At 44.4% G+C, this 22,726-nt stretch overlaps 1 protein-coding gene across 1 annotated transcript in view; it reads left to right on the forward strand.

Annotated features, from left to right (window-relative positions):
- LOC140394415 (general transcription factor 3C polypeptide 1-like) overlaps window positions 1-22,726 on the forward strand; it is a 97,260-nt gene that overhangs the window by 30,212 nt on the left and 44,322 nt on the right. The window contains exons 15-19 of the mRNA XM_072481667.1: window positions 456-809; window positions 4,923-5,068; window positions 13,800-13,897; window positions 15,574-15,670; window positions 20,178-20,355. Of these exons, the coding sequence (XP_072337768.1) occupies window positions 456-809; window positions 4,923-5,068; window positions 13,800-13,897; window positions 15,574-15,670; window positions 20,178-20,355 (873 nt within the window). The remainder of the gene's footprint in view (window positions 1-455; window positions 810-4,922; window positions 5,069-13,799; window positions 13,898-15,573; window positions 15,671-20,177; window positions 20,356-22,726) is intronic.

The following is a 22,726-nucleotide window of genomic DNA, read 5'->3' on the forward strand; positions in this document are numbered from 1 at the left end:
GTTCTCTGCTCCATCTCCCTACATTTCCGATACTGAACCAGTTTGTCCAGTGTTGTTGTTCTCCACTCCTCCCGATAGTCGTGATTCTACAAAGAAATTTCTCCAACAAATAGAAGTGATCTTTCCCAATTCACTTCATCAGAATCCTCCATTTAATCTCCTCCTTGCCTTTTCTGCTCCAGTGAGGGGAATTCCAGGTCTCTGCACTGGACCCTGTATGGATTATTTCTGTATAATAGGGACTCAAATTTGCACAAAGCATTCTTAACTTTGGCCCAGCTATTGTTTGACATTAATTTATCAATGATTTCCTCTCGTACTCTTTATGTTCCCTTCTCCCTGATGCAAAAGTTGTTGTGTTGCACTAATTTCATGATTTTGCCTGAATGTAGAGATCAACAAAGTTACAATTGCACTTCTGCCTGTAATTTTAAAAAATGTCATCTTTCCTTCAGTTCCCGGGCTTGGGCGGTCACTTGGCTTCCTTCCCAAAATGCCTCGGCTTCGCCTGGTTCACATGTTCCTGTGGTACATCGTTTACGGGCATCCTCTTCAAAGAGCCTGCGAGGAAGCGGCCGAGTCTGAGCCGTCGACCAGTGATCCACAAGATGGCACCAAAGAAGCTTTGGCTGCAGACGCAGCACTTGAAGCAGCTGTCCCATCCACATCAAATGAGTCCACTAACGTTAATACAAGCGGGAACAAAGCAGCCGCTAATGGAACGCCTGGGAGGTCATCGACTACCGTTGAGATTGGTGGAGCTTGCCAGTGGGCGGGGGATATAGAATATCTGCATGTGAAAGAGACTGGTAATTTGAGTTTTTGTTATTCTCCAATGTCATGCTCATTCCGACAACGTTGACAAGCAGTATCAGGTTAAAATTATTCTCCTTAAATGACTCTCATATCATTGGACCAATGTTTTATGCTTCTCATGTTATACCCATTAGAATAAGATGTCGTCTTCGCACACAGTTGGAATCAAGTGGTGAATGGATGGACTTCATCACCCTCGTCCTCATTTTAAAAAAAATAAAATAAAATGGCAATTAAATTTTAACGAGGAATTTCCAGTTACTGGAATTAAATTGGGAGTTTCCCCCTGAGAACTGTGTGCATTGGTCTGATATCAAATTAATCTAATGCTTAAGTGCAATGTGATTGTTTTTACTGCATACCTTTAAAAAAAAATAAATTTAGAGTACCCAATTATTTTTTTTCCAATTAAGGGGCAATTTAGCATGGCAATCCACCTAACCTGCACATCTTTGATGTGGAGATGCCGGCATTGGACTGGGGTGAGCACAGTAAGAAGTCTTACAACACTGGGTTAAAGTCCAACAGGTTTGTTTCGAATCTTTCGGAGCGCAACTCCTTCCTCAGGTGAATGAAGAGGTGGGAAACCAGTTGCACTTTAATCTGGTGTTGTAAGACTTCTTACTGTGCACATCTTTGTGTTGTGGTTTATTGTATACCTTTATTGGGTAGGAACTATAATTGTGTGCACTGCCACCAACCTTAATTTGATGTAGATATTAAAATGATGGTGCTTGCCCTATCATGCCCAATCCACATCTACTAGCATTGTAGCATTGTTTTCCTTAAATGAGAATTTAGTCTGACTTGTGAAAACAGCTCCATGCTGACTGGATATTATCATTGAGGCAGTAAATGTTGAGATACATTCCAAAAGTTAATGTAAGTCGAAAAAGGATCATTTATTTGAATTCTGCTGAAAGCATGTCTGGGTACTGCATCTTTCAACAGACATGGCATCATCAGGGCTGGTGCAAGATTATTTGCCGCTATAGGTGAATCTTTAAACTGCTCTACCCTCCTCTCTGTGCGCGCCTTCTCTCTCCTCTCTCTCTTTCTCTTCCCCCCCCCCCCCCCCCCCCCCCCCCCCCGTGTTCTGATTGGCTGAAAACACAGAACCGGCATTTGAGATTATCCGGCATCACCCATTCTCCATGCATGCTGAATAGACAAACAACTTAAACAATAAAAAAATTATCAACGAACAATTTTGCATTTGTAATACATGACTTCAATACTAGAAATTTGGACTTTCCACTGATCATCTAAGCAAGGGTGAGATTTATAATTTTTTGAATTCATGCTGGACGTTCAAATCTACAATTGACCAACACCTGTATTGTTACTCAGCAGGTCATGGTAGAGTTTTTGGTTACGTTCCCAGTTGATGTTATAACTGGAAGGAAAGATCTCAGAATCCAATCCTGGCTCAAAAGACCGTAACTTCTACTTTTTTTTAAAATAAAACGCGGAGGAAGAGAGTCATAGCACCGCTAATTATCATAGAATCCCTACAGTGCAGAAGGAGGCCATTTGGCATATCGTATCTGCACCAACTTTCCAAAAACGTACCCTACCTAGGCCTAATCCACCGCCCTATCCCCGTAACCCCACCTAACCTTTGGACACGGGGGAAATTTAGCATGGCCAATCCACCTAACCTGCACATATTGACTGTGGGAAGAAACTGGAGCACCTGGAGGAAACCCACGCAGACACGGGGAGAACATGCAAACTCCACAATCATCCAAGGTTAGAATTGAACTCTGGTCCCTGGTGCTGTGAGGCAACAGTGCTAACACTGCCACCGTGTCGACCCTAATTAGTTTTAACAACAAGGAACAAAACGTTTATTAAACATGAAAAGATTGGATTATAATACAGTACTACTTTACTTTCCCCTTAGCTTAACAAATACACAAAGATTTAATGATTAACATGGATTAAGTACATCTTAAACTACAGTGGTCTCAACACAAAAAGTCCCTTTTAAGCACACAAGATGACCGTGATCAAATGCACGCACTCCACTCGGAACCCAAGTTAGTGTCTGTGGATTTCTCCTCTAGATCCCCAGATGATTGTCTCATGAGAGTTTCCAAACTCCAATCCCACAAATACGCTTAAAATCCTTCTCTCATAATAATGCTCTCCCTTGGCGGTTTGCATTCTGAAATCCAGTCCAGATTTAACAAATGACACCATCAAACAAAGCTTCCTCTCCACTTTTAACAGCGACTCCAGCCCTGTATTTCACACCAACTCCTTTAGGATTTTTTTTGTCCTACAAATTCTGCAAACTGCTCATAATGGCTTTAACGTTCGATTCCCAGATGGTAATAAAATGACATCACCTCTGAAGTCTGCTGTTCCACTTTAAATCTAGTTGCTGTAATTGTCTCTTTAATTCTGAATGCTTTATTTAATCTTTCTTGAATTCTTTTGAACAATACCTTTGGCCTATGTTCACTTAACTCCAGACTTCTTAGACACTCTTTGTATCCCAATTTAGCTTGTACTTTAGGAAGTCTGCCTCTTTGCAGCTCTAATCCTTTGTTTAAAATTTTTTAAAATAAATTTAGAGTAGCCAATTATTTTTCTTTTCCAATTAAGGGGCAATTTAGAATAGCCAATCCACCTATCTAGCACATCTTTGGGTTGTGGGGGTGAAACCACGCAGACATGGGGAGAATGTGCAAACTCCACATGGACAGTGACCCACGGCCAGGATTCGAACCCGGGTCCTCAGCGCCGGAGTCCCAGTGCTAACCACTGCGCCACATGCCGCCCCTTCAGCTCCTGCCCTGACCAATCTTTCTTCTGGCACTCTTGAGTGATGTTCACTTCCCGAGATACTCTCTCTAACTGCTCTCAAATTACCTAAACTAAAACTTTAATTTTTTTTTACCTTTCAAGGACCTCCAGTTGCTAAGCAGCAGTCGCATGCTTACGCCTTTTGTTTATTTTTTGCACCATGACCCTCTCTAAACACAATTTTTAAAAAACTAGTTGGAACTTAACCAACCCCCACAAATACAAAATCTTTGTCCAGTATGAGTCTTTAACTGTAGGCTTACACAGAGCATTATATTAAACATACCTAAAACTATGCCTTATTTCTAATGTTTACCAGTACAAATATAAATCCCTCAAAACTACTTTTTGTTTTCCTAACAAATTCTTTTAAAAAAACAAGTTTGATTGTTCTAAACCAGAGTTTTGAGGCAACAAGAATTGCTCCAGCATTAATTGCTCTCTCATCATCATCTTTTCCGTTACCATAGATTATCATAGAATTTACAGTGCAGAAGAAGGCCATTCGACCCATTGAGTCTGCGCCGGCTCTTGGAAAGAGCACCCTACCCAAGTTCAGCATCTCCACCCTATCCCCATAACCCAGTAACCCCACCCAACACTAAGGGCAATTTTGGACACTAAGGGCAATTTATCATGACCAATCCTCCTAACCCGCACATCTTTGGACTGGGAGGAAACCGGAGCACCCGGAGGAAACCCACGCACACACGGGGAGGATGTGCAGACTCCACACAGACAGTGACCCAAGCCAGAATCGAACCTGGGACCCTGGAGCTGTGAAGCAATTGTGCTATCCACAATGCTACCGTGCTGCCCCTGTTACAACTCGAGACGGAAATTGTGGGGCTAAACGCACCGATCATCTAAGATCCCAATCATTGCTCTTAAACCTGCATGTGGCTATTGCATTGATAGTATCTGAAATTACCTGAGTACGTTCACTTGTGATTTTCTTTTCCGCAGCCCCACCACCTAGATTACATTATCTGACCCTGTACTACTGTTTCAAAATATTTGCAACCCTGTAAATCAATTTTTTTAAAATTGTGAGTTTGTAATTCTAAGCTCTTGGTTTTGTGGTTAGAAACACACACCATTCTGGAGAGAAATAGTTGGATCGTTTCTCTTGCCCCATGCTTGAGGTCAGTCTTCCTAAAAACAAATTAAGAAACTAAGCTTGTGTGACCATTGTTCAAAGACTGTTTTAAGGAAGCTAAAAGCCATCAAAGGAAGTTGTATTCTGGTTTTTGCAGTTGCAATTAGTTCATTTAACTTTTTTTTATAAACAGTTTATGTGGATGAGGTATCGTGGAAGAGATACACCCCTCCTACGCCTATTCACAGAGAGTTTGGACATGGTTGGGCTCTCGTTAGTGACATATTGCTCTGTGTTCCCCTCTCTATCTTTGTCCAGATAGTACAAGTCAGCCACAAGGTAATACAATGACTTCATTTCTTGAACACATTGTTAAGTTGAGTATTATATTTGCCATTAACAGCCTAACTAGAAATAGTGCACCAGGTGACAGTCATAAATCTGTAGATGCACTCTGGTTTTGAAGGTCTCAATTTCTATAATGTAACATAGCTGAGGGATATCTTTATAAATTCAAAATATAGGGCGGCACGCGGCGCAATGGATAGCACTTGGACGTGTTAAGTTGGAACGTGTTAAGTGGAAAAAAAAAATAATTGGGTACTCTAAAAATTTATTTTAAAAAAAAAAATGTAGGGGTGGCGCAGTGGTTAGCACTGGGAATGTGGCGCTGACGAGCCGAGTTCGAATCCCGGCTCTGGGTCACTGACCGTGTGGAGTTTGCACATTCTCCCCGTGTCTGCGTGGGTTTTGCCCCCACAACCCAAAGCTGTGCGGGTTAGTGAACTGGCCACGCTAAATTGCCTCTTAATTGGAAAGAAAATAATTGGATATTCTAAATTTATTTTTAAAAATATGAATAAATAAATACAAAATGTTGTGATACCAGTTGATGTTATAACTGGGTGGAAGGATTCCAGAATAGAACCCTGGCTCAAAAGACCATTCTACTTTCTTGTAACATACCATGGAGAAACAGTCACAGGACCACTAATTCGTTTTAACATCAAGAAAATGACATGTATTAAACATGGAAAAATTGATTAGACAATACTCCTTTACTCCCCACTTTATCCTAACAATTACACACAAGTTTTAGGATAACAAAGATTATAAAGTACATCTTCAACTATAATTTTTAAAAATTCTTTAATTGGATGAGGGTGTTGCTGGGTGGGCCAGCATTTATTGCCCGTCCCTAATTGCCCTTGAATGGGCATCGAGGAGTCAACCCCAGTGTCGTGGATCTGGGGTAAAGACTTCAAATTTCCTTTCTTAAAGGACATGAGTGAACCAGATGGAATTTACAACACTCAACAGTAGTTTCATGGTCAGATTTTTATTCAGTTCAAATTTTACCACTGCTATGGTGGGATTTGAACCTGGGCCCCCAGAGCATTATCCTAGGTCTCCGGCTTACTAGTCCAGTGACAATCCGTTACACCATTGTCACCCCCTAAATGGTCTCATTAACACAATGTCCCTTTTAAGCATACAAGATGATTGTGGTCAAATACACACTCGGCTCTGAACCCAAGTTAATGTCTGTGGATTTCTCCTCCGAATCCCCCCAGATGGTTGTCACATGAGAGTTTCCAAACTCCACTCCCCAAAACTTGTTTTAAAATCTTCTCATAGCAATGTTTTCCCTTAGTGATTTGCATTCCAAAATCCAGACCAGGTTTTCTAAATGACACTTTTAAACATAAGAACTAGAAGCAGGAGTAGGCCATCTGGCCCCTCGAGCCTGCTCCACCATTCAGTGAGATCATGGCTGATCTTTTGTGGACTCAGCTCCACTTTCCGTCCCGAACACCATAACTCTTAATCCCTTTATTCTTCAAAAAACTATCTATCTTTATCTTAAAAACATTTAATGAAGGAGCCTCTACTGCTTCACTGGGCAAGGAATTCCATAGATTCACAACCCTTTGGGTGAAGAAGTTCCTCCTAAACTCAGTCCTAAATCTACTTCCCCTTATTTTGAGGCTAAGCCCCCTAGTTCTGCTTTCACCCGCCAGTGGAAACAACCTGCCCGCATCTATCCTATCTATTCCCTTCATAATTTTATATGTTACTATAAGATCCCCCCTCATCCTTCTAAATTCCAACGAGTACAGTCCCCAGTCTACTCAACCTCTCCTCGTAATCCAACCCCTTCAGCTCTGGGATTAACCTAGTGAATCTCCTCTGCACACCCTCCAGTGCCAGTACGTCCTTTCTCAAGTAAGGAGAACAAAACTGAACACACTACTCCAGGTGTGGCCTCACTAACACCTTATACAATTGCAGCATAACCTCCCTAGTCTTAAACTCCATTCCTCTAGCAATGAAGGACAAAATTCCATTTGCTGCCTTAATCACCTGTTGCACCTGTAAACCAACTTTTTGCGACTCCTGCACTAGCACACCCAGGTCTCTCTGCACAGCAGCATGTTTTAATATTTTATCATTTAAATAATAATCCCTTTTGCTGTTCTTCCTACCAAAATGGATAACCTCACATTTGTCAACATTGTATTCCATCTGCCAGACCCTAGCCCATTCACTTAGCCTATCCAAATCCCTCTGCAGACTTCCAGTATCCTCTGCACTTTTTGCTTTACCACTTATCTTAGTGTCGTCTGCAAACCTGGACACATTGTCCTTGGTCCCCAACTCCAAATCATCTATGTAAATTGTGAACAGTTGTGGGCCCAACACTGATCCCTGAGGGACACCACTAGCTACTGATTGCCAACCAGAGAAACACCCATTAATCCCCACTCTTTGCTTTCTATTAATTAACCAATCCTCTATCCATGCTACTACTTTCCCCTTAATGCCATGCATCTTTATCTTATGCAGCAACCTTTTGTGTGGCACCTTGTCAAAGGCTTTCTGGAAATCCAGATATACCAAAATTCCACTAAATTAGTTAGGCACGACCTGCCCTTTATGAACCCATGCTGCGTCTGCCCAATGGGACAATTTCCATCCAGATGCCTCGCTATTTCTTCCTTGATAGATTCCGGCATCTTCCCTACTACCGAAGTTAAGCTCACTGGCCTATAATTACCCGCTTTCTGCCTACCTCCTTTTTTAAACAGTGGTGTCACGTTTGCTAATTTCCAATCCGCCGGGACCACCCCAGAGTCTAGTGAATTTTGGGAAATTATCACTGGTGCATTTGCAATTTCCCGCGCCATCTCTTTTAGCACTCTGGGATGCATTCCATCAGGGCCAGGAGACTTGTCTATCTTTAGCCCCATTAGCTTGCCCATCACTACCTCCTTGGTGATAACAATCCTCTCAAGGTCCTCACCTGTCATAGCCTCATTTCCATCAGTCACTGGCATGTTATTTGTGTCTTCCAATGTGAAGACCGACCCAAAAAACCTGTTCAGTTCCTCAGCCATTTCCTCATCTCCCATTATTAAATCTCCCTTCTCCTCCTCTAAAGGACCAATATTTACCTTAGCCACTCTTTTTTGATTTATATATTTGTAGAAACTTTTGCTATCTGTTTTTATATTCTGAGCAAGTTTACTCTCATGATCTATCTTACTCTTTATAGCGTTTTTAGTAGCTTTCTGTTGCCCCCTAAAGAACAAAGAACAAACAAAGAACAAAGAAATGTACAGCACAGGAACAGGCCCTTCGGCCCTCCAAGCCCGTGCCGACCATGCTGCCCGACTAAACTACAATCTTCTACACTTCCTGGGTCCGTATCCCTCTATTCCCATCCTATTCATGTATTTGTCAAGATGCCCCTTAAATGTCACTATCGCCCCTGCTTCCACCACCTCCTCCGGTAGCGAGTTCCAGGCACCCACTACCCTCTGCGTAAAAAAACTTGCCTCGTACATCTACTGTAAACCTTGCCCCTCTCACCTTAAACCTATGCCCCCTAGTAATTGACCCCTCTACCCTGGGGAAAAGCCTCTGACTATCCACTCTGTCTATGCCAGAGATTTCCCAGTCCTCTAGTCTCCCGCTAATCTTTGCTACTTTGTATGCTTTTTCCTTCAATTTGATACTCTCCCTTATTTCCTTATATATCCCCGGTCGATTTTCCCTCTTTCTACCGTCCTTCCTTTTTGTTGGTATAAACCTTTGCTGAGCACTGTGAAAAATCGCTTGGAAGGTTCTCCACTGTTCCTCAACTGTTTCACAATAAAGTCTTTGCTCCCAGTCTACCTTAGCTAGTTCTTCTCTCATCTCATTGTAATCTCCTTTGTTTAAGCACAAAACTCTAGTGTTTGATTTTACCTTCTCACCCTCCATCTGTATTTTAAATTCCACCATATTGTGATCGCTCCTTCGAGAGGATCCCTAACTATGAGATCCTGAATCAATCCTGTCTCATTACACAGGACCAGATCTAGGACCGCTTGTTCCCTCGTAGGTTCCATTACATACTGTTCTAGGAAACTATCGCGGATACATTCTATAAACTCCTCCTCAAGGCTGCCTTGACCGACCTGGTTAAATCAATCGACATGTAGATTAAAATCCCCCATGATAACTGCTGTACCATTTCTACATGCATCAGTTATTTCTTTGTTTATTGCCTGCCCCACCATAATGTTACTATTTGGTGGCCTATAGACTACTCCTATCAGTGACTTTTTCGCCTTACTATTCCTGATTTCCACCCAAATGGATTCAACCTTATCCTCCATAGCACCGATGTCATCCCTTACTATTGCCCGGATGTCATCCATAAATAACAGAGCTACACCACCTCCCTTACCATCCACTCTGTCCTTCCGAATAGATTGATACCCTCGGATATTTAACCACCAGTTGTGACCATCCTTTAACCATGTTTCAGTAATGGCCACTAAATCATAGTCATTCACGATGATTTGCGCCATCAACTCATTTACCTTATTCCGAATACTACGAGCATTCAGGTAAAGTACACTTATGCTGGCTTTTATACCTCTGTTTTGAATCTTAACACCTCGATCAGTAACCTCTCCTAAGTTATATTTCCTCTTAACCTTTCTCCTAATTTTCCTTGTCGTTGAACCCATATCGTCATGTAACAACCTGCCGCGTCGCTTACCGTTAATGTTTTCACTTCCCGTTTTATTCCTTTTAGTATTCCTGGTCGTATTGACTGAGCTCCCCTCAGTCACTGTACCTTGTACTGTCGCCCTTTTTGATTTTTGACTATGGCTTCTCTGCCTTACACTTTCCCCCTTACTGCCTTTTGTTTCTGTCCCTGTTTTACTCCCTTCCAACTTCCTGCATCGGTTCCCATCTCCCTGCCACATTAGTTTAAACTCTCCCCAACAGCTCTAGCAAACACCCCCCCTCGGACATCGGTTCTAGTCCTGCCCGGGTGCAGACCGTCCGGTTTGTACTGGTCCCACCTCCCCCCAGAACCGGTTCCAATGCCCCATGAATTTGAATCCCTCCCTCTTGCACCATCTCTCGAGCCACGCATTCATCCTATCTATCCTGACATTCCTACTCTGACTAGCTCGTGGCACTGGTAGCAATCCTGAGATTACTACCTTTGAGGTCCTACCTTTTAGTTTAACTCCTAACTCCCTGAATTCAGCTTGTAGGACCTCGTCCCGTTTTTTACCTATATCGTTGGTGCCTATGTGCTTTCACTTCAGTCGTTTCTGTCCTAATTCCCTGGTTATCTGGACAGTAACTGGTTTTACCCTTCCAAGCACAGAAACATAACATTAAATCCACTTAAAACTGTCTTATTTCTAATGTTACCAATACAAAGGGCGGCATGGTGGCATATTGGTTAGCACTGCTGCCTCACAACGCCAGAGATCCGAGTTCAATTCCGGCCTTGGGTCAGTGTTTGTGTGGAGTTTGTACATTCTCTCCCTGACTGCATGGGTTTCCCCGGGTGCTCCGATTTCCTCCCACTGTCCAAAGATGTGCAGGTTAGGTGGATTGGCTATATACATTACCCTTAGTGTCCAGGGATGTGCAGGCTAGCTTATGGGGTTACAGGGATAGGGTGGGATGGGTGGAGGAGTGGATATGAGTAAAGTGCTCATTCGAAGGGTCGATGCAGGCTTGATGGGCCAAATGCCCTCCTTCTGCACTGTAGGGATTCTATGATTTTAACTATAATGCTTTAAAACTTCCTAACAAATGGAAACATGTTGACATCCTACAAGAGCTAGGTAACTAACTTTATAGTGATCCCCATGATTTTCAAAGCTTTATGTCTGCGTTATATAATGCATATAAATGGATAGTAATCAATAGGTGAGGAGGGGGAGTTACAGACCTGAAAATGAGTGGCTCTGCTGGATTAATGAAACTCTCAACAATTTATGAGCATTTAAAAGATCCCACTGTTGAATTCCAAACTGCGCAAACAATGTTGTTGCATATAAGGGAACAAAATGAAAGCAGAATACTGCGGATGCTGGAAATCCGAATTTAAAAACCATGAAAAGGCCGGAAAGCTCAGCTGCATCTGTGGAGAGAGAAACAATTAACCTTTCGAGTCCATATGAATCCTCTTCAGAGCTAAAGAGAAAATAATTTTTTTAATTTAAGCTTTACGAGTACCGAGTTTAAATTTCTCATAAGAACATGAGAACGAGGAGTTCCGGTGATGGCCATAATGTGAGTGGTCGCATATTTGGTGGTTCCCGCTCGTGGTGAACTTTTTGGACCTTTTCCCCGGCTATTGGAGGAGTGATTGTAAAAGGTGCAGGAGGGCTGGAAGAAGAGAGTATCCCACCGGTGTATGGATTTGTGGGCCAAAGGTGGGCAGCATGGTAGCACAAGTGGATAGCACTGTGTTTTCACAGCGCCAGGGTCCCGGGTTCGATTCCCTGCTGGGTCACTGTCTGTGCGGAGTCTGCACATTCTCCCCGTGTCTGCGGCGTTTCCTCTGGGTGCTCCGGTTTCTTCCCACAGTCCAAAGATGTGCAGGTTAGGTGGATTGGCCAAACTAAATTGCCCTTAGTGTCCAAAAAGGTTAGGAGGCGTTATTGGGTTACGGGGATAGGGTGGAAGTGGGGGCTTAAGTGGGTCGCTGCAGACTCGATGGACCGAATGGCCTCCTTCTGCACTGTATGTTCTATGTTCTAGGTGGTTGAAAAAGGAGGGAACAATTGTTGAAAACTGGTGTGGAGCCTGTGACACGGGGAATGATGGCAGAGGGTCAGGGTCCGAGCTTGATGGCCCAGTGGTCGACGGATCAGTTAGTGAGCTTCTACCACGGGAAGTCTGCCCAGCAGAGGAAGGAGAACTTGGAGGAACTGGACAGGGTGGTGGATCCGATAAAAGATGGGGATTGACCACATGGAAATAAGGTTAGAGGCCCAGGGCCAGGCGATCCAGAAGGTGGGGGAGCACGAGGAGCAGCTTTCCTCGATAGCAGCAGAGATGGGGTCGATGAGAGATCAACAGAGGAGGCTGGAGGACCTGAAGAATAGATCGCGCAGGCAGAACTTGAGAATCCTGGGTCTGCCGGAGGGCAGTGAGCGAGCGGACGCTGGTGCATATGTGGCGCGGATGTTCGAGAAGCTGCTGAGGGAAGGAGCGTTTGCTCGGCCCTTGGAGGTGGACCAGGCACACAGGTCGCTTATGAGGAAGCGGCAAGGGAATGCGCCACCGAGGGCGATGGTGGTGCGACTGCACTGGTTCCTGGATAAGGAACGGATTTTGAGGTTGGCCAGGCAGATGAGGTGCTGTACTTGGGAAGGCAGCGAGCTGCGCGTCTATCAGTACCTGGGTGCAGAGCTGGCCAAAAGGAGGGCGAGCTTCAATAAGGTGAAGACGGCCCTCTTTAAGAAGGGGTGAAGTTCGGCATGTTATCCCCAGCATGTGTGTGGGTAACGTATGAAGGCTGGAAACTCTACTTTGGGTCGCGAGAAGAGGCAATGCAATTTGTTAGAGACAGTGGACTGGCAGGAGAAGGAGGACATTGAACACTGGAAGGGATGTTCCTATCTTGTATTTTGGTTTTCTCCCGGTTTGTATGAACCACCTTTGCACTGTATTTGAGGCCGTTGCTCTGTTTGGGGTTTGTTTCGTTCTTGATGGGGAATGGTCGATTTCTCTTTTCTTTGTGTTTAGTGGGGATTGTAAAGTTTGCACTGGGAGGATGGTTGAGCTGGGGGGAGAGGAATCAGCGGGGGGTAGCATGCTGGGCGCCATGGGCATGGGCTGCTGGGCAGACTAACTCACGGAAGCGCAGTGGGGGGTGAGCAGGTGATAAGTATGTTGATGGGGGTTGGGATTGTTATTTTGTTGTGGGGTGGGGGTGAGAGGGAGGGGATAGAAGTCTGCTGACAGGCGAGGGGCTGTTGAAGGCATTCCATCAGGGCCAGGAGACTTGTCTACCTTTAGCCCCATTAGCTTTCCCAACAATACCCCCATAATGATCATTTCTAGATCCTCACCTGCCATAGCCTCCTTGTCATCAATTATTGCCATGTTATTTGTGTCTTCCACTGTGAAGACCGACACAAATACCTGTTCAATGTCTCAGCCATTTCCTCATTTCCCATTATTAAATCCCCATTCTCGTCTTCTAAAGGACCAAAGTTTACCTTAGCTACTCTTTTAAATGTTATATATTTCTAGAAACATTTACTATTTGTTTTTATATTCTGAGCTAGTTTACTGTCATGATCTATCTTACTTTTCTTTAGAGCTTTATTCGTGGCTTTCTGTTGACCTTAAAGATTTCCCAATCCTCTAGTTTCGCACTAATGTTTGCTACTTTGTATGCGTTTTCTTTCAATTTGATACCCTCCTTTATTTCTTTAGATATCCATGGCTGATTAGTCCTTTTCCTATGGTCCTTTCTTTTCACGGGTATATACTTTTGCTGAGCACTGTGAAAAATCTCTTCAAAGTCCTCCACTGTTCCTCAATTGTCCCACCGCAAAGTCTTTGCTCCCAGTCTACCTGAGCCAACACCTCCCTCATCCCATTGTAGTCTGCTTTGTTTAAGCTCTAGACAAATGAGATATCCTATAATTGTGTGAAGTATTGTGGTAGAATTCGAAACACAGGATTTCCGTGAAGGTATTAATGTTGATTTTCTATTTCTCTAAGTACTCTTTTTGCCTCCTTATCATAGGTTGAAAATGTGGATGTGTTTTTAAGTGACCCTTACATGAAGCACTCTTTGGTGAGGGACTTGCCCCAACCCATGAGGCAGCAACTTCTTTATAAGCGGTGAGAATTGTCAAGAATATTTTTCACTGTGCAGGCATCATTGCTTGAAGTAGCTCTTTATTTTAGCTTAAATACAGGTGCACTAGTGAATGTGCTGCTTGCAAAACAAAAATTAATTTTCAGCTACAAGTTCTTGGTGAAATTCGATGCCCAAAGTTAGAGGAACAAAACTCCTGTAATAGGCACCCAGTGTTACAGGATGCACTTTCAGCTCTGGTAAAGGAAACTCAGTTAAGAGCAAATTAAGACCTGCAGAACATTGCCCCTTGGTACAAATGTTCCCTTTTAACAGATCAGTCACCTTCTTGAGCGAGCTTACCAGTTTTAAAATTCTCCAGCCAGTAAGTTTGAATTGAGTAATAATTCGTCATTGCAGTACAGTCTGCTAAATATATTTAAATTCATCAGTTGGTAGATTATTTAGCCAAGGCGGAGGGAGACATTTCAGGATTTTCTGTCACTTGAGTTTGTATATTTTCTAAATAACATACAAATCAAAAAGTTTCAAATAGCATGTTCCTTTGGTTGTTTGTAATATCTAGTACTCAGCCAACCCACGCTTGCAAAACCCAAACAGTACCTACTGTTGGATGTGGTTCTGCGATTGGGCACTTGCTGAACAATCCTGAGTGCGCTAATAGATACTCTGACAACCTGGTTAAGATAATCAGTCATGTTGCGCAAGTGGCTCATTTTACTCTTGCTAGAAGAAACATACATGGGGACCCCTCCTCCACACGGCAAAGCAATATGTTCAAGTCTTGTGCTTTTTAAAAAATTGTCTGGGAACTTAACGAGCCTATAGTTCCCCATTGCTTTCTCCATGGCAACATCTTGGCCAATCAGTGTTGACTTACCAACCAGTCGGCACTCTTCTCCTGAAGTATAAATTGTTATGGTGGTTTGAAGTTTGGCATTCTTTGAGTTTGACCTGGTGAGTACAAAACCAGAAGCTTCAGCCACATGTCTCCCTTTTCAGCAGTAAGCAAGAAGTTACTAATACTTTGAATATTCAGTCGCAATTGGATCCATCAAAACCAGACCCACAGCAATGTGGTTGAGTCTTAACTGCCCCCACAAGGGCAATTAGGGATCGGCGATAAATGCTGGCACAGCCGGCGATGCCCTCGTCCCATGAACACATTTTAAAAAAGGAAGACTTGCCATTACATAGTGTCTTCCGAAACCATTTGATGTCTCGAAGCACTTTACAGCCAATGGAATACTTTTGAAGTGTTGTCACTGTTGTTGTAAATGAGGGAATGTGGCGGCCAATTTGCTCAAGGCAAGCTCCCATAAAGAATAATGTGATAATGACAGACCATCTTGTTTTGTGTTGTTGATTAAGGGATAAATATTTCCAAGGGCACCTGGAATAACTTGCCTGCTCTTCTGCAAAATAGAGACATGGGATCTTTAACATCCACCTGTGAGGGCAGTCGGAGCCTTAGTTTAACATCTCATTTAGAAAACGGCACCTCTGCCTGTGCAGCATTCCCTCAGTACAGCTCTGGGTGTATCAGCCTTGATTTTTGACCTCAAGTACTGGATTGGGGTTTGAACTTGCAACCTTCTAACCCAGAAGCGTGAATGCTCCCGTCTGAATCGCAGCTGACAAAGCAACTCAGTAGATCATCATTAATGCAAATAATGTTTACTGCTTTTGATGTTTACAGGAGATATATATTTTCCATCTTTGAGAGTTTGCAACGTCTTTGTTATATGGGACTGTTACAGTTCGGTCCAACTGAAAAGTTTCAAGAGAAGGATCAGGTAAGCTTTCAACAAAAAATGTTCACTATTATAAAGTCCAAAAGAATGTATAAATGTTGTGCTTTTGGTTCTGAATCATGCTTGTGCTGTTTTACATCCAGTGTCTTTATCCATGGGTTGAGTGACTCCATTTCAGACCATCATTAATTAATGTTTACATTTATCTTTCATGGGATGTGGGCAACATTGCCAAGGCCAGCATTTGTTACACCTCCCTAATTGCCCTTGACCTGAGTGGCTTGCTGGTCCATTTCAGAGGGGCAGTTAAGAGTCGGTCACCTTGCTTTGCTGTAGAACTAAGAGCAACAAATGGCCAGGACCTGACGGTTTCAATCCGAGGGTGTTAAAGGAAGTAGGGGAGCTCATTGTAGATGCCCCTAATTATAATTTTTCAGAGTTCCCAAATTCAGGAGTCGCTCCTCTGGATTGGAAAATAGCTCATACCACTCGGCTTTTTAAGAAGGGTGAAAGAGGAAAACCAGGGAATCACAGACCAGCTAGCCAAACATCTGTGGTGGGGAAATTGTTGGAGTCTATAATCAAGGATAGGGTAACGGAACATCTCAAATTTTCAGTTAATCAGGGAGAGCCAGCATGGATTCATGACGGGTAGGTCATGCCTGACAAACCTGATTGAATTTTGTGAGGAGGTGACTAAGGTAGTGGGCAGGGAAATGTCTATGTAGTTTGTTTATATGGACTTCCAAAAGGCATTCGATAAAGTTGCACGTGAGAGGCTGTCCACTCTGGTAGAAGCCCGTGGAATTGAAGGCAACTTACTGACCTGACTGGGAAATTGGCTGAGTGGCAGTTGAGGGAAAGTAGGGATAATGGGTAAGTACTCTAATTGACAGGATGTGCCTATTGGTGTCCCACTGGGATCTGTGTTTGGGTCTCAATTGTTCACATTATTCATTTGTTATGGGCCAGGGTTTAAAACCCCAAAGTATATTATGAAGTTCACCTGACCTACAACTTTTTGTTGAATTTGGCTAGGATGAGCACAAGGGCCTTCACTTGAGGTGAGTCAACAGTCTTCCCAGACACTTTAACTTAGTTAACATTTATATAAACACACAGCAAGAATTTTTATCAATTACAAACATAAAGTCACCCCACAGCGACCGTAATCTCTGTATAACACTTAATGAATTCCCCCTTGACTGTTCCAATTCAAAAACAAAATCCCATGAACCAAAAACCCCTTTTCAAGGGTGTGGCCCAGTACTCTGCATTCTCACTTGAATAAGACTGGCTTTCCCTCAGATTCTGACCCCGTCCCACCAGCAGGTTTAAACCCTTCCCGAAAGCAAACTATATCTTAAAAGCCACCACCAAGGTGATTTTTACTGGAACAGGTATTTAAAATGAAAATAGACAAATGGGAACAAAACACCTCTTTCTCCCTGAGTCCACAGCAGTCGTATCTGAAAGCAAAAGTAAAACTCTCAGCCACAGCTCAGCTCCACCCACAAAAATGACATAACCGAAATGACATAAGACAAAAACCTTTCTTAAAGGAACACTCCCATGATACATTAACGATTTCATAGAATCCTTACAGTGCAGAAGGTGGCCATTCAACCCATCGAGTCTGCACTGACCATTCGAAAGACCACCCTGCACAGGACCAATACCCGCCCTATCCCTGTAACCCAACCTAACCTTTGGACACTTAGGACCTGGATAGTGGCATAGAAAATCATATATCCAAATTTGCTAATGACACAAAGTTGAGTGGCGCTATAGACCGTGCCGATGGCAGCATAAAATTGCAAAGGGATATTAATAGACTAGGTGAATGGGCAACACTGTGGCAGATTAATTTAAATGGAAGCACGTGTGAGGTTATCCATTGAGGACCAAAAAGGGATAGTTCAGGGCACTTTCTAGATGCTATGAAGCTAAGCTCCGTGGATGTCCAAAGAGAGCTGGGGGTTCAGGTGCATAGATCTTTAAAATGCCACGCACAAGTGCAGGAAGTAATCAAGAAGGCTAACGGAATGCTGGCCTTTATATCTAGAGGACCAGAGTATAAGGACGGAGCTTTACAAACCCAGATTTGACCCCATTTGGAGTATTGTGAGCAGATCTGGGCACCACACCTTAAGAAGGACATATTGGCCTTGGAGGGAGTGCAACATAGGTTTACAAGAATTACACCTGGACTTCAGGGGTTAAGTTATGAGAAGAGATTATACAAATTACGTCTTTTTTCCTCTAGAATTTAGAAGGTTAAGGGGTGATCTGATCAAAGTCTTCAAGATATTAACAGGAAAAGACAGGGTAGATATAGATAAACTGTTTCCACTGATTGGAGATTATAGAAGCAGGGGCCATGGTGTCACGCGAGGGAGATGTTGGGAAATTGGATCCAGAAGTGAGACCCCAATGTAGCAGGCAATTTTGGGGTTAAACAGCCTGAGGGGAAAGAAAACCTGCTAGCACAGAGTCCGAGGGATACACACACATTTGGCCGAGTTACATTGTCCCAGTCAGAGTTAAACTCGTTAATGAGAATACACAGGATGCCACAGATCCATTGTTCTTCGGGACACACCCGTCTGACCAGCCATTAGCCCATCTGGTCTAAAACGCAGTGCCAGACCACGAGAGATGTTAGGAAGCACTTCTACATACTAAAGGGTGGTAGAAGTTTGGAACTCTTCCATAAACCGCAATTGATGCTAGATAATTTGTTAAATTGATAATTAGGATGGGAATAGAGGGATACAGACCTGGAAGTGTAGAAGATTTTAGTTTAGACGGGCAGCATGGTCGGCGCAGGCTTGGAGGGCCGAAGGGCCTGTTCCTGTGCTGTACTTTTCTTTGTTCTTTGTTTGTTTTAAATCTGAGATAATGTTTTGTTGTGCAAAGATATTAAGGGATATGGGCCAAAGGCAGGTATTAGGCCACAGATCAGCCAGGATCTCATCGAATGGCAGAGCAGGCTCGAGGGGCTGAGTGTCCTGTTCCTCTGCTCCTGTTGAACTGGAGTCACATGTAGGCCAGACCGGGTCAGGATGGCAGATTTATTTTCCTAAAGGACATTAGTGAACCATATGGATATTTTTTTAACAACAATCGACGATAGTTTCATCGTCACCATTACTAAGACAGGCTGAGGGCTTATCTTGGCTAGCTACTCTTTTTCTCGTATGGTTGGAACCTAGGTTCCTTGCAAAGCACGATCATAACACGATCATGAACGTTAACTTACACTGTGTGCACCGCCGTGTCTCCCATGGCAATCCATTATTCTGGTGGAAGCCGAGGAAAAACTGCCAAACAGCCAGTAGATTATTTCCTGTATGGAGGAAAAATGAGACACTAATCACCCTCTGCACTATCTTGCATATCCTTGGTATCCGAGAACGGTACAATATTGCAGAGATCTTTAGCATCTCTGAATGGAGGCTCACTGTTTGAAGAATCTAGGAGGGAAAACCATTTTACATAATGTACTATTATATTACATTTAATACAATAGAAGGGTATTTAACAGAGGAAAATGTCCATTCAAGTCCTTGGGGTCAGTTTTATCATTTAGTTTCTAAATTCCATTTAATGTATAATCCTTCTACAATCTTATGCTTGCAACTTTAATCCTGTTCAGGGAAGCATACTAAGCATTGTGTTGGCCTGTATTGCCTTGTGCCTTTTTGTTTTGCTTAACGACATAATTATTTCAATTTTTTAAAAATAAATTTAATGTAGCCAATTATTTTCCCCCCCAACTCCCTTCCTAACAGCACAGTGGGTGTACCTACACCTCAAGGACTGCGTCGGTTTAAGAAGGCAATTCACCACCACCTTCTGAAGGGCAACTATGGATGGGCAATAGATGCTGGCCTAGCCAGCGACGCCCACGTCCCGTAAATGAATTTTTAAAAAGTTAAGGGGCAATTTAATTTAGCGTGGCCCCTGCACATTATTTGGGTTATGGGGGTGAGACCCACGCAGATACGGGGAGAATGTGCAAACTCCACACGGACGGTGACCCGGGGCCGGGATCGAACCCGGGTCCTCGGCACACTGAGGCAGCAGTGCTGATTCTGTGCCACCATGCCGCCACAATATTTTAGTTTTCAATAAAGTATAAACGAGCATACGAAACCTAATTAAAACGTTATCTTCAAAATTCTTCATTTTTGTAATGACTTCATTGAAGGCGTGGCTATATGTTTTCAATATATCACACACACATACATGCATAATCTAAGAATGGTACAATTTTCTTCCTTTCCACGTCTTGGTCATTTTCGCAATGGGGACAAGTGGCGACAGTCGAGCCTTTCACAAAGGCCAGTGGTACCTTTTTTAAGCAGTGGCCAAGAGTGACGTCCTGAAATCCATTCTGCAATGTCTCCTTCCCATCTTTGCCTACGTCCAGCTCTCCTGCCGCACCAACAAGCACTACTGAGCTGCTCAAATAATGCCACACTGTGTGACCATTATTTGGCATAATATGAAACCGAAAGCTTTGATTCTTTTCTTTCCCCTCTAGATTTTTGTTTATATCAAAAGGAATGCCATGATTGTTGACACCACCACCTGTGATCCACATTACAACTTGGCCAAAAGCAGCCGACCATTTGAAAACCGCTGCTATGCTCTCAACACCTTGCAGGATGTAGAAAGCCTCTGGTTCGATCTTATGTGTGTCTGCCTGAATACACCACTAGGTAAGCGCAGTTACAGACCATCTGATCTTGCTCCGCAGTTTCTACATTCTTTATTTGTCTTCTCTCTCAAACGTGTTGCATGTTTAAAGGAATCTGTTTAATCAAAGTTTGGCTGTGCTGAAACAGTAATTTTTGGCCTTGAAATACCCAACAAAAATGATTGGCCAGAATTCTCCAGCCGTTCGCTGGCAGCGGGATTCTCTGGTCCCCTGCAGGGTTTCCTGGCAGCGTGGGGGTGGCTTCAATGGGAAGTGGCTGGAGCAGTGAATCCCGGTGCCAGCGAATGGCGCGCTGCCGAGACGCGGTTGGGAGGCTGGAGAATCCCGCCCCATATTACTGCAGATATGTATTCCAGTGAGTTCAGTTGTTCAATACACCAGTATAGTCCCTGAGTTCTGTAGTTGGAGTCTTTTTGTTTCATGATCCCTGTGCTACAGCTGACGAGAAGGACACTTCAACTTTTATAAAATAGAGCAAACAACAGCATTGGATCAGGATGTTAACTCTCTTGATTGTAAGGTTTAGAGAACAAGGCTGATGAATAGATCGCTTTCATTCTCTCTTTTTAAAAAAAATAATTTTTATTAAAGGTTTTCATAAAATATCAATAACAAAATGAAAAAGAAACCCAGCAGGGTTAAGTACAAAACACAGTCCAGAAAAGCAACCCTCCATACCCCCTCTCGCCGCCCCCCCCCCGCCCCCCGTACATAAGTGATAAATTAACATTAACACCCCGACTTAATACAACAAGTATATACAACCCGTCAGACCCTCCAGTGTAAATAACAAAAACAAAAAAATAAAGTGCCCCCCCCCCCCCCCCGAGTTGCTGCTGCCATTGACCAATGTCTACCGTTCTGCCAGGAAGTCTAAGAACGGTTGCCACCGCCTAAAGAACCCTTGTACCGACCATCTCAAGGCAAATTTCACCCTCTCCAACTTAATAAACTCGGCCATATCGTTGATCCAGGATTCCACGCTTGGGGGCCTCACATCCTTCCGCCGAAGAAGAATCCTTCGCCAGGCTACCAGGGACGCAAAGGCCAGAATTCCGTCCTCTTTCGCCCCCTGCACTCCCGGCTCCTCTGCCACCCCAAATATTGCGAGCCCCCAGCCCGGCTTGACCCTGGATCCTACCACCCTCGACACCGTCCTCGCTACGCCCTTCCAAAATTCCTCCAGCGCTGGGCATGCCCAGAACATATGGGTGTGATTTGCTGGGCTCCCTGAGCACCCCCAAAAAACCGGCTCATCTTTGTCCCGGTCATGTGTGCCCTGTGCAGCACCTTAAACTGTATGAGGCTGAGCCTCGCGCACGATGAGGAAGAGTTCACCCTCCCCAGGGCGTCTGCCCACGTCCCTTCCTCAATTTCCTCTCCCAACTCCTCCTCCCACTTACCTTTTACCTCCACCACCGAGGCCTTCTCCTCTTCCTGCATCACCTGGTAAGTTTCCGAGATCTTCCCCACTCCCACCCACCCCCCTGAGAGCACCCTGTCCTGTACTGTGTGTGGCCGTAGCCGCAGGAATTCCGCCACCTGCCGTCTGGCAAACGGCCTTACCTGTAAGTACCTGAAGGTGTTCCCCCGGGGGGGGGGGTGAGCCCGTACTTCTCCTCCAGCTCACCCAGGCTCGCGAACCTCCCGTCCACAAACGGGTCCCCCAACTTCCGTATCCCTGCCCTGTGCCACCCCGCAAACCCTCCACCTGTTCTTCCTGGGGCGAACAGGTGGTTCCCCCGTAATGGGGTCCCTGCCGAGGCCCCCACTTCCCCCCTGTGTTGCCTCCACTGCCCCCAAATTTTGAGGGCAGCCACCACCACCGGGCTCGTGGTATACCTCCTTGGAGGGAGCGGCAGCGGCGCCGTTGCCAGCGCCCCCAGACTCGTACCCACACAAGATGCCGTCTCCAGCCTCTTCCATGAGGCCCCCTCACCCTCCATCACCCACTTGCGCACCATCGTCGCATTGGCGGCCCAGTAGTAACCACAGAGGTTGGGCAGCGCCAGTCCCCCCCCCCATATCTCTACTTCGCTCCAGGAACACCTTTCTCACCCTCTGAGACCCTCGCGCCCACACAAACCCCATTATACTCCTGTTAACCCGCCTGAAAAAAGCCTTTGGGATAAACATGGGGAGGCACTGGAACAGGAACAAAAACCTTGGGAGCACCGTCATTTTGATTGACTGCACCCTACCCGCCAAGGACAGCGGCAACGCGTCCCACCTCTTGAACCCCTCCTCCATTTGCTCCACCAGCTCCTGGCCACCTGGACTCCCAGATACCTGAAGCTCCTCTCTGCCTTTTTTAGTGGGAGCTTGCCAATCTCCCTCTCCTGGTCCCCTGGATGAACTACGAACAGCTCTCT

Source organism: Scyliorhinus torazame, chromosome 17 (assembly GCF_047496885.1).
Source record: "Scyliorhinus torazame isolate Kashiwa2021f chromosome 17, sScyTor2.1, whole genome shotgun sequence".
Lineage (NCBI taxonomy): Eukaryota > Metazoa > Chordata > Chondrichthyes > Carcharhiniformes > Scyliorhinidae > Scyliorhinus > Scyliorhinus torazame.